Source organism: Octopus sinensis, unplaced genomic scaffold (genome assembly GCF_006345805.1).
Source record: "Octopus sinensis unplaced genomic scaffold, ASM634580v1 Contig10123, whole genome shotgun sequence".
Lineage (NCBI taxonomy): Eukaryota > Metazoa > Mollusca > Cephalopoda > Octopoda > Octopodidae > Octopus > Octopus sinensis.
Genome location: NW_021832000.1, coordinates 1 through 13,532, shown reverse-complemented (window position 1 = coordinate 13,532; position 13,532 = coordinate 1). Strand labels below are relative to the sequence as shown.

Genomic DNA, 13,532 nt, shown 5'->3' with positions numbered 1-13,532 from the left:
TTTCACACCTGTTGTAAATTGCAGGTAAATAGGTGTCGTTGAAGAGATTTATGCGATTGGTCGAATCCAGCTTCGTTTTGAGACCAACTTTCACATATCTATGCAATGTACTGTGACATCCAACATAATTGAAAAATATTGCAAATACTTCACGTAATTATCTCTTTATAGCACTGTTTTTCAGTAGTTGAGTTATCCTCTCTTTATACCTGTGCCTTAAACTCCCTGAAAATCAGAGAAATACGGAAGGAAAGAGAAAACTAAAAGCAAAATATTGTTATAAAGAGACAATGAAATTAAATAATTACAATATTGTTAAATTATATTTGATGTCTGAATACAGAGAGTAAAGATAGGAAATTAGTTAATATTTTGGTGGATCTTAATATAGAGTTTTGTTGTAATGAATCTGTAAAGCGTGCTGACCAAAAGCATAGTGGTCAGCCGTTGACAATTGAACATAAAGATATCTTACGGTAATGGAATATTTTTGATTAATAGATATAATCACATTATAGTGTAAAATGTAAAACTTGAAATATTTTTCCGACACATAGTCGCAAACAATACTGTCTCCAAACTTTCCTATGCTTGAAACAGAATCATTTGATCATGAGTATAAAATATCATTACCTTATCGATTACTGTAAATTTTAACTTTACTGAATGACTGACAACATCTTCCAATCCACATTTTGCATTTGAAAAGTTTGATGCATAATAATTCTATTAAATATTTGTTGTGCAAGATTTTTTTATGTGAAGTCGTGTGTTGAAACAGATATTATTATATTTCGGAATGGTCATTTTGCCAGTTTAGCCAATAAAACATATCGATATTATTGTAATTTCACAAAATATCCGATGTGGTGAGCATGGTTTGTAAAATGGATAACTTGGAAGACAATAGATTTTATATTTCACTTTGGAAGAGAAAACTAATATTTGTAGTTGTTTAGCGATAAACATTCGTGTTAATGACATTTCTCTTTGTTTTACATTTTATATTATGTTTGCTGATAGATTAATATTGTTATTTTGGCTGATATTTCTAAAAAAGTACTTTGAAATGTATTTCAAGTATAAGCAGTCTGATTTATTTCACAGATATTTCATTACATCCGCTAAACATTGCCCTTATCCAACTTACTTCTGTGATAGTTGTTCTATATCTCTTACTTCAAAACAGATACTGGTTGCAAGATACTATACAATAATTGACTATCTCTTCATCCTTTATCGTCTGATTTCCATGCTCCCACCTCTTGATCGGATAGCAGACAAATCTCAGTTAACCATTCTAGGTTTTATATGAGGGTATAATTTCCTAAAACAAACCATTTGATAAAGTGTCCTAGGTGCATTTTATTGTGGTACAAGCAAAAGAAACGTTGATGTATTTCTAATAAAACCCCAAAGAAAGTCAGGAATTAAACTTTTAACTGAGAGATTGCAGCAAGAAGGAGGCAAGAGCAAAAACTGCATTATATAAGCATTATATAATAGTAAGGGTTTGTAGTATAAAATTGAAGGGATTTATGACTGAGTTCACGTATGAAAGGAATCTGAATCACAATTAATTGGCCAATTGAAATTAGTTTCAATCCTTAATGACATGCTTTACGTGGATGTACATGCTAAGAGATCACCTATACAACTACAAAATAATTGATATGTGATGGAAAGTGTGCAGATGACTGGAATCCGCTGACTTTCTTGGTTTGAAGGACATGAGATGTCAAACTGGGATCAACACACAAAGAAGAATTGAAGTAATTGGAATGTTGTATGCCTTGATCGCTCTAAAGCATATGGTTGGGTACCATACAATTTATTGATGAAATCAATGAACTTCTTTGACATACTGGGGCAGTGTGAAGGTCTGATGATGAGCTGGTATAACAATTTCAAAAGGCAGCTCATTACAAACCATTTTACAGGGACTGTCATCGGAATTGGAGCAGGGTGCACAATATTAATCCTTCAGTTTCGAGATGTTACCTAGATCAGTAGTCTGCTCAGAAGAAATGACCCAAGTGAAAGAACAAGACAAGACATTCATGGATGACATAAAAATACTATGTAGAGACCAAAATGTTATGCAAATATTTCTGGATAGCCTGGGTGGACTTATTACTTTGTCAAGAATTTGACTTGAAGCAAATAAATAATACAATCTGTTATTTGTGGAAGATCAGCAGAACAAAGTGAAGTTCAAAGTAGCTGGAGAAACTATGATTGATTGATTGATTGATTCTAGTTTCAGCTCATGAGCTGTGGCCATGCTGAGGCACTGCATACATGCATACATTCAGGGAAAAACTTATAAAAGTTTCAGATAGTGTTGCGCTGCCTCTTTGTCCAATAATTGTAAGGGCATTAAGATGAAAACGAAAACATGGGAATGGGTTAAAAGAAAGAGAATATTCGAAACTTGCTGGCAAACGTAAGATTCAATGCTTCCAGTTTGATCTATATTTGCGTCATGCTTATATATGCTTGATTGTCAGTTATTATGTATCATTTCGGATATGTTTATGCAATAGTATGTAGATGACCAGTAAAATGTAGTTAATAAGGTTTTGTGCAAGTGTACAATGTTTCAGGATACTTGATGTCGCGGTGTCAGATTGTTTGAAGTTAGTCCAGCAATTAGAAATTGGTGTGCAGAAATTGATTTATCTAAAATAGTAAAAAGTCGTTTATGTTTTGTTTATTCGATAGTTATTTACATAATTCTCTGATAAAATTGGTGCTGGGGCGGGCTTATCTCAATTTTGTATGTCTATTTTGTGTCGGAGAGAGAATTCTTACCACAAGTAGTTTAATTTCTACTCAGCCCTTTAATAGATCTATAACCAGAGGTAGCTGGTCATAGCCTCAGTGAAAAATACAGATCTAACCCGTCAGATATTCCATTCTTTCATTTTGTTAATCATCACACAAGGAACTGCTAAAATGTCTCGTTTTGTTGTGTACGGCGGATTGTGGTAGCAGTCAGGGTAGAATATGATATCTCTCCACCGTGCAGTTTGTAATTGTACATCTGAACTCCTTCTAGTGTTAACGACTTTTGTAATGGTCAAATTAAACATTGCCAGAATACCACGGATTTCTCTCTATAGTACTAAGCTCCACTGGTGTATATCAGTGTTTTCAGCTTGCGGGACGACTGGTGTAGCTATTTCTGTGTTTATCGACAATTAATGGGACGGAAGCGTTTTGGAAATGGTGTTGTAGGAACTGTGTGCAATATTTTAGTTAAATTAGGAAGATTTGAGTTGTTATATCACGAATTATGTCGGATGTTGCTGTTAAAAAATATTATCTCTTCATATCTTTTAACAATGTTTTAAACTTTTATTTTTGCTGTTGTCTTTTCTTAGATACAACATTAAATTTATCGTTCCATCTACTAAGCATTGTATTTATCAAAGTAATGACTTTGGTTTTCTGCTGAGAAACCATTGTCTCTCACTCTTTCAAGATAAATACTAGCTGCATATAACAATACAATCGAATACATCCTCATCATTTATCGTCTGATTTTCTGTCTAAAATGCATTGGATGGGCGGTCTCTACACAAGACACGTCCTATTCTGAGATACTATCCACCCCCATTGGTTGAGGGACATATGTCTCTTAAAGATACCCGCTTTTCTACCGATTGACTCTCAGGTTCAAGATCTGAAGCTCATTTCTCAACACTTCCTTCCATTTTTCTTGAGGTTCTCTCCACATTTACAGATCGGTGCTCTTTATACAGCTGATCTTATTCATACATATCACATGGCCATACTAGCACAGTCGTCTGTCTTGCGTACTACATACATGTGATAACTCTCGACTTTTATCTTAAAACGTGTCAGCATTTTATACCTGCACGCTGACAGTCACCATCCAGTGGAGCGTGCTGGTTCCATTTTGTTCACGCCTTTAAACGTCTTCTGTGTTCACTACATACATTTCACTACTATGTAGCTTACACAGCTGTTCATACACAGGCTGCCCATTGGTGATCAGAAAGTCCCACAATAATAAAATATATATTATTAATATCTAGATTTAAAATATTTTATAATAAATTTTAAAAACCTTGAAATATTTATTTCAGGGTTTCCCAAGTCTCAGAACAAGCAGGTAAATAGGTTTACCTGAGCTATTTTGTTTGTCACAATTATTAAGAATGTGTTCTATTCATAAATTTCAATTGCATGTTTTAGCTGTAAACTGATTATATTAAAGGGATCGATATTACTGACATTTCATAAATTATCCACTCAAGTTAACATGGTTGGTAAAATGGATAATTTAGAAGAAACAATAGATTGAATATTCTCTTTTTGAACGGGGATATATAATATGTTATTCTTTTTCAGGTGAGTTAAATATTTTGCTTGCTTTACATTTTACTACGTTTACTGACTGGTTATTGTTGTTGTTATTCAAGCAGGTGCCACTCATTATCTTGTTCACGTACAAGGAAATGCATTCCGAGTTTGAATACTTGTCTTTCTTCAAGACTTGTAAATCTATCATTACATCCATTAAACATTGTCTTTATCCAAGTGGAAGATTTTCGTCTGTTGCACAGACTACCATCGCCACTTTCCATTCATAAATATAGATACTGACTGTATGATGCAAAGCAAGCCAATGCATTCAAAGAAATGACACACGTATTGAAGGAAGAAAGGATACAAGGCATTTTAGAGAGCCTAGTTCGATATTTAAAAGATGAGAACTCATCTTGTTTGTTGTTAACACAACGTTTAGGCTGATATACCCTCCAGCCTTCATCAGGTGTCTTGAGGAAATTTCGAACCTGGAGGTATTAATAACACGCACCAAGTATGGATTCAGAACATCCGTATACCGCAAGCCGACCTTTACCGGACGATACATCAACTTCATTTCCCACCATCCTTACAGTGTAAAGAGAGGGATTGCTCAGTGCCTAAAACATCGAGTAAAGAATATAAGTAGCGATCGTGAAACCCACAACGAAGAAATGATCACGCTAAGTAACAATCTATTAAGCAACAACTACCCAAAAACATACTATCCACTCCAATTATGAAGAAAAGAGAGGATGAAACCAATAAACTGTCCACAGTCTGTCTACCTTATGTGAAAGGCCTCTCCGAAAAGATACAAAAGATATGCGGCCCATATGACATCAGGACACTATTCAAGAGTAATACAACACTTCTTCCATCTGCATTTGGTGATGATGTCGCTCAGAATTCTCTCTGATCGCTTGATTACTGATATATATATATCACCGCACTGTAATGTGACATCCGACATAATTTAACAATATTGTAATTACTTCACGTAATTATCTCTTTATAACACTGTTTCTCATTAGTTTAGTTTTCCTCTCTTATATCTGTACATTAAACTCGCTCAAATACAGAGAGATATGAAAGGAAAGGCATAGAGGAAGAATACTGTTCTAAAGAGGTAATTAAATAATTTCAATCTTGTTAAATTATGCTGGATATCTGAATACAGAGGGGATAGATAGGAAATTTGCGCATATTTTGAAGGCTCTAAATATTGTGTTAAACAGTATGAGTTACTCACCAAAGATATAGTGATCATCCGTTGACCATTTAAGATATAAATGTCGAAGAATACCAAAATACAGATTAAGAAATATAACCAAATCATACAATAAAATGTAATACGTGAAAATATTCATTTCAGATTATGGAAGAGATTTTGCCAAAAGGACCCAACTCAGTTCAAAACAATATGGTGAGTTTAAAATTATATTACCTCATCGATTTCCATAAAGATTCTGTCATATTTCACTGATAGTAAATTTACCATGACCTTGTATGAAGTACATTAGGTGTTCACAGTTTTGGGGGACATCTGATATTTCTTTCCTCTACGCCTGTGTAGAATTAATCATTACTCACTTGGGATGAAATCTATTTCATTCAGGGGTCTTCAAATATTTTCTACATGAGATGACATTCTGGTGAACGTAGATGTGGGCAGTTAAAATTAAAGATTACCAGCAGCAATGTTTCACAGAGAGAGAGTAGGTGTTTGTAGTCTAAAGTGAAATGAATTTGAAGATAGATATTTGATGATTAACTTTGTTGACACTGGAAGTGAGCAGAAAATTATAAGATTGTTTGATTAGTGAGTTCTACTGTAGATGTGAAAACGCCATGTCATAGATGCGTCACAACTACGCAGGTTGATGTGGGCAGTTAAAATCAAAAATTTCCAGAATCAATGTTTCACAGAGAGAGCTGGTGCTTTTTTTCTAACTATAAGTGGTGCAACCAGTTTTTGAAGATCGATATATGGTTATCCACTTGCTTGGCATTTGAGTTGAGCAGAAAACGAGAAGTTTGGTTCGTGAGGTTTACTATGGTAGAGGTGAAAACGCTATGTCATAGATGTGACAGAAATACCACCTTGACCATGATCGACTGACTGAGTGTATTGACGACACCAGAGATCACAGTGCACCCTCCACTTCTGTCTTCATCTTGACCTTCTCACCTACGTAGGATGTCGTATTTCGTCAAATACTCACTTTTGGATTCGCTCTCAGTGACCTCCTCTGCTCGTGTATATAACTCTCAACAACTGTGCATCTCTAAATATTTTCAGGGAGCTGGCTACCTGTCCTATCTGAAATTTTGGCATAAGTTTTTAGTGATGATGTCTCTCACACCGGATTTCTCTCTGATCGCCTCACTCTTGATGTGCAAATTTAGCAACACTCCCAAACCTCGATTTTTCGATTGTGTTTTGGGCCATTATCAGACTCACACCCTCCCTCTTCGTCGTGTACCAGCTTTCACACCTGTTGTAAATTGCAGGTAAAAAGGTGTTGTTGAAGAGGTTTATGCGATTGGTCCAATCCGGCTTCGTTTTGAGACCAACCTTCATATATCAACGCAATGTATTGTGACATCCAACATAATTTAACAATATTGCAATTACTTCACGTAATTATCTCTTTATAGCAGTGTTTTTCAGTAGTTGAGTTATCTTCTCTTTATACATGTGCCTTAAACACCCTGAGAATCAGAGAAATACGGAAGGAAAGAGAAAACTAAAAGCAAAATTCTGTTATAAAGAGACAATGATGAAATAAATAATTACAATATTGTTGAATTATATTTGATATCTGAATACAAAGAGTATAGATAGGAAATTAGTTAATATTTTGGTTGCTCTTAATATAGAGTTTTGTTATATTGAAACTGTAAAACGTGCTGACCAAAAGCATAGTGGTCAGTCGCTGACAATTGAAAATAGAAATATGTCACAATTGTGAAATATAGATTATTAACAAAGATAAGCACATCATCCTATACAACGCAAATCTTGAAAATATTCATTTCAGAACATTCAACAGGAAGTATGGTATCGGGAGCCAGTACCGATTCCGGTTTTAAATCGTATTCTGGAGTAGACCAATCAGAGAATGATTGTAAGTATGAAATGATATTAATTTACCGATTTCTATACATTTCACCTTCTCCCGAGCTTTTGTATTTTAGAACGACTGAGTACAGATTCTATCCTAATTAGATTCGAAATGTTGTATAATAATTCTATTCAATATATCGATATTACTGAAAGTTCACAAAATATCCAACGAGGTTAGAGTGGTTTGTAAAATGGAAAATTGAAACGGGAATATATTTTGTATAGTTTTGAGAAAGAGAGAACTAAGCTAATTTGTTTAGGAATATAAATTTAGAGTTAATGACAGCTGTTTTTGTCACACTTTTTATCATGTTTACTTCAAGGTTATTATTGTTATTGTTGCTATTTAAACGGATGCTTCTCATAATCTAGAAGAATTGCAATGAAATGCGTTCCAAGTGTAAACTCTCTGTTTTGTTACACTGGTAGTAATTTTATTATTACATCCACTACACATTGTCTTTTCCCGAATAGAAAACATTTCTTTGCTACTGTGATAATCGGTATCTGCCTTTCTTACTTCATGAAAGATACAGGTTGCACGATGCAAGTGAATCACAGGCAACAACCCCGACATTTATCGTCAGATTTCCAGGCTCCTATGGACTAGATGAGTTGTCACTGTCCAAGTCAGTTCTTCTTCAGAACGAAATTAGTTAATATTTTGGTGGCTCTTAATAAAGAGTTTTGTTATATTGAATCTGTAAAGCGTGCTGACCAAAAGCATAGTGGTCAGCCGTTGACCATTAAAAATAAAGATATCTTACGGTAATGGAATATTTTTGATTGATAGATATAATCATATTATAGTGTAAAATGTAAAACTTGAAAATATATTTTTCCGACACATAGTCGCAAACAACACTGTCTCCAAACTTTCCTATGCTTGAAACAGAATCATTTGATGATGAGTATAAAATATCATTACCTTATCGATTACTGTAAATTTTAACTTTACTGAATGACTGACAACATCTTCCAATCCAAATTTTGCATTTGAAAAGTTTGATGCATAATAATTCTATTAAATATTTGTTGTGCAAGATTTTTTATGTGAAGTCGTGTGTTGAAACAGATATTATTATATTTCGGAATGGTCATATTGCCAGTTTACCCAATAAAACATATCGATATTATTGTAATTTCACAAAATATCCGATGTGGTGAGCATGGTTTGTAAAAGGGATAACTTCGAAGACAATAGATTTAATATTTTACTTTGGAAGAGAAAACTAATATTTGTAGTTGTTTAGCGATAAACATTCGTGTTAATGACATTTCTCTTTGTTTTACATTTTATATTATGTTTGCTGATGATAGATTAATGTTGTTATTTTGGCTGATATTTCTAAAAAAGTACTTTGAAAGGTATTTCAAGTATAAGCAGTCTGTTTTATTTCACAGATATTTTATTACATACGCTACACATTGCCCTTATCCAACTTACTTCTGTGATAGTTGTTGTCTATATTTCTTACTTCGAAACAGAAACTGGTTGCAAGATACTATACAATAATTGACAATCTCTTCATCCTATATCGTCTGATTTCCAGGCTCCCACGTCATGAACGGATAGAAGACACATCTCAATTAACCATTCTAGGTTTTATATGAGGGTATACTTGCCTAAAAGCACTTGATAAAGTGTCCTAGGTGCATCTTATTGTGGTACAAGCAAAAGAAACGTTGATGTCTTTCTAATAAATTCTCAAAGAAAGTCAGGAATTAAACTTTTAACTGAGAGATTGCAGCAAGAAGGGGGGCAAGAGCAAAAACTGCATTATATAAGCATTATATAATAGTAAGGGTTTGTGGTATAAAATTGAAGGGATTTATGACTGATATAAGGCAGAAAGAGTTCACTTTTGAAAGGAATCTGAATCACAATCAATTGGCCAATTGAAATTAGTTTCAATCCTTAATGACAAGCTTTACGTGGATGTACATGCTAAGAGATCACCTATACACCTACAAAATAATTGATATGTGATGGAAAGTGTTCAGATGACTGGAAATCCCTGACTTTCTTGGTTTGTAGGACATGAAATGTCAAACTGGGATCAACACAAAAAGAAGAATTGAAGTAATTGGAATGTTGTATGGCTCGATCGCTCTAAAGCATATGGTTGTGGACCATACAATTTATTGATGAAATCAATGAACTTCTTTTACATACTGGGGCAATTTTAAGGTCTGATGATGAGCTGTTATAACAATTTCAAAAGGCAGCTCATTACAAACCATTTTACAGGGACTGTCATCGGAATTGGAGCAGGGTGCACAATATTAATCCTTCAGTTTCGAGATGTTACTTAGATCAGTAGTCTGCTCAAAAGAAATGACCCAAGTGAAAGCACCAGACAAGACATTCATGGATGACATAAAAATACTTGTAGAGACCAAAATGTTATGCAAATATTTCTGGATAGCCTGGGTGGACTGATTACTTTGTGAAGAATTTGACTTGAAGCAAATAAATAATACAATCTGTTATTTGTGGAAGATCAGCAGAACAAAGTGAAGTTCAAAGTAGCAGGAGAAACTATGCATACGTTTAGGTTTAAACTTATAAAAGTTTTGGACATTGGTGCGCTGCCTGTTTGTCCAATAATTGTAAGGGCATTAAGATGAAAACGAAAACATGGGAATGGGTTAAAAGAAAGAGAATATTCGAAACTTCCTGGCAAACGTCAGATTCAATGCTTCCAGTTTGATCTATATTTGCGTCATGCTTATATATGCTTAATTGTCAGTTATTGTGTATCATTTCGGATATGTTTATGCAATAGTATGTAGATGACCAGTTAAATGTAGTTAATAAGGTTTTGTGCAAGTGTACAATGTTTCAGGATACCTGATGTCGCGGTGTCAGATTGTTTGAAGTTAGTCCAGTAATTAGAAATTGGTGTGCAGTAATTAATTGATTTATCTAAAATAGTAAAAAGTCGTTTCTGTTTTGTTTATTCGATTGTTATTTACTTAATTCTCTGATAAAATTGGTGCTGGGGCGGGCTTATCTCAATTTTTTATGTCTATTATGTGTCGGAGAGAGAAATCTTACCACATGTAGTTTAATTTCTACTCAGCCCTTTAATAGATCTATAACCAGAGGTAGCTGGTCATAGCCTCAGTGAAAAATACAGATCTAACCCGTCAGATATTCCATTCTTTCATTTTGTTAATCATCACACAAGGAACTGCTAAAATGCTGCGTTTTGTTGTGTACGGCGGATTGTGGTAGCAGTCAGGGTACAATATGATATCTCTCCACCGTGCAGTTTGTAATTGTACATCTGATCTCCTTCTAGTGTTAACGACTTTTGTAATGGTCAAGTTAAACATTGCCAGATAATCACGGATTTCTCTCTATAGTACTAAGCTCCACTGGTGTATATCAGTGTTTTCAGCTAACGAGACGACTGGTGTAGCTATTTCTGTGTTTATCGACAATTAATGGGACGGAAGCGTTTTGGAAATGGTGTTGTATGAACTGTGTGCAATATTTTAGTTAAATTAGGAAGATTTGAGTTGTTATATCACGAATTATGTCGGATGTTGCTGTTACAAAATATTATCTCTTCATATCTTTTAACAATGTTTTAAACTTTTATTTTTGCTGTTGTCTTTTCTTAGATACAACATTAAATTTATCGTTCCATCCACTAAGCATTGTCTTTATCGAAGTAATGACTTTGGTTTTCTGCTGAGAAACCATTGTCTCTTTCTCTTTCAAGATAAATACTAGCTGCATATAACAATACAATCGAATACATCCTCATCATTTATCGTCTGATGTTCTTTCTAAAATGTATTTGATGGGCGGTCTCTACCCAAGACACGTCCTATTCTGAGATACTATCCACCCCCATTGGTCGAGGAACATATGTCTCTTAAAGATACCCGCTTTTCTACCGATTGACTCTCAGGTTCAAGATCTGAAGCTCATTTCTCAACACTTCCTTCCAGTTTTCTTGAGGTTCTCTCCACATTTACAGATCGGTGCTCTTTATACAGCTGATCTTATTCATACATATCACAGGGTCATACTAGCACAGTCGTCTGTCTTGCGTACTACATACATGTGATAACTCTCGATTTTTATCTTAAAACATGTCAGCATTTTATACCTGCACACTGACAGTGACCATCCAGTGGAGCATGCTGGTTCCATTTTGTTCAAGCCTTTACACGTCCTCTGTGTTCACTACATACATTTCCCTACTATGTAGCATACACAGCTGTCCATACACAGGCTGCCCATTGATGATCAGAAAGTCCCACAATAATAAAATATATATTATTAATATCTAGATTTAAAATATTTTATTATAAATTTGAAAAACCTTGAAATATTTATTTCAGGGTTTCCCAAGTCTCAGAACAAGCAGGTAAATAGGTTTACCTGAGCTATTTTGTTCGTAGGAATTATTAAGAATATGTTCTATTCCTAAATTCCAATTGCACGTTTTAGCTGTAAACTGATTATATTAAAGGGATCGATATTACTGACATTTCATAAATTATCCACTCAAGTTAACATGGTTGGTAAAATGGATAATTTAGAAGAAACAATAGATTGAATATTCTCTTTTTGAACGGGGATATATAATATGTTATACTTTTTCAGGTGAGTTAATGATTTTGTTTGTTTTACATTTTACTACGTTTACTGACTGGTTATTGTTGTTGTTATTCAAGCAGGTGCCACTCATTATCTTGTTCACGTACAAGGAAATGCATTCCGAGTTTGAACACTTGTCTTTCTTCAAGACTTGTAAATCTATCACTACATCCATTAAACATTGTCTTTATCCAAGTGGAAGACTTTCGTCTGTTGCACAGACAACCATTGCCTCTTTCCCATTCATAAATATAGATACTGACTGTATGATGCAAAGCAAGCCAATGCATTCAAAGAAATGACACACGTATTGAAGGAAGAAAGGATACAAGGCATTTTAGAGAGCCTAGTTCGATATTTAAAAGATGAGAACTCATCTTGTTTGTTGTTAACACAACGTTTAGTCTGATATACCCTCCAGCCTTCATCAGGTGCCTTAGGGAAATTTCGAACCTGGATGTATTAATAACACGCACCAAGTATGGATTCAGAACATCCGTATACCGCAAGCCGACCTTTACCGGACGATACATCAACTTCATTTCCCACCATCCTTACAGTGTAAAGAGAGGGATTGCTCAGTGCCTAAAACATCGAGTAAAGAATATAAGTAGCGATCGTGAAACCCACAACGAAGAAATGATCACGCTAAGTAACAATCTATTAAGCAACAACTACCCAAAAACATACTATCCACTCCAATTATGAAGAAAAGAGAGGATGAAACCAATAAACTGTCCACAGTCTGTCTACCTTATGTGAAAGGCCTCTCCGAAAAGATACAAAAGATATGCGGCCCATATGACATCAGGACACTATTCAAGAGTAATACAACACTTCTTCCATCTGCATTTGGTGATGATGTCGCTCAGAATTCTCTCTGATCGCTTGATTACTGATATATATATATCACCGCACTGTAATGTGACATCCGACATAATTTAACAATATTGTAATTACTTCACGTAATTATCTCTTTATAACACTGTTTCTCATTAGTTTAGTTTTCCTCTCTTATATCTGTACATTAAACTCGCTCAAATACAGAGAGATATGAAAGGAAAGGCATAGAGGAAGAATACTGTTCTAAAGAGGTAATTAAATAATTTCAATCTTGTTAAATTATGCTGGATATCTGAATACAGAGGGGATAGATAGGAAATTTGCGCATATTTTGAAGGCTCTAAATATTGTGTTAAACAGTATGAGTTACTCACCAAAGATATAGTGATCATCCGTTGACCATTTAAGATATAAATGTCGAAGAATACCAAAATACAGATTAAGAAATATAACCAAATCATACAATAAAATGTAATACGTGAAAATATTCATTTCAGATTATGGAAGAGATTTTGCCAAAAGGACCCAACTCTGTTCAAAACAATATGGTGAGTTTAAAATTATATTACCTCATCGATTTCCATAAAGATTCTGTCATAT

At 34.4% G+C, this 13,532-nt stretch overlaps 1 protein-coding gene across 2 annotated transcripts in view; it reads left to right on the top strand.

Annotated features, from left to right (window-relative positions):
• LOC115228288 (E3 ubiquitin-protein ligase MIB2-like) overlaps positions 1-13,532 on the top strand; it is a 58,812-nt gene extending 45,280 nt beyond the window's left edge. Inside the window, exons 13-15 of one of the 2 annotated variants that reach the window (XM_029798905.2) lie at positions 5,714-5,764; positions 7,383-7,469; positions 13,430-13,532. In XM_029798905.2, the coding sequence (XP_029654765.1) occupies positions 5,714-5,764; positions 7,383-7,469; positions 13,430-13,518 (227 nt within the window). In that variant the 3' untranslated portion in view covers positions 13,519-13,532. Of the gene's footprint in view, positions 1-5,713; positions 5,765-7,382; positions 7,470-11,830; positions 11,890-13,429 lie in introns of those variants that run through there. The other variant, XM_036498898.1, reaches the window with a different exon arrangement.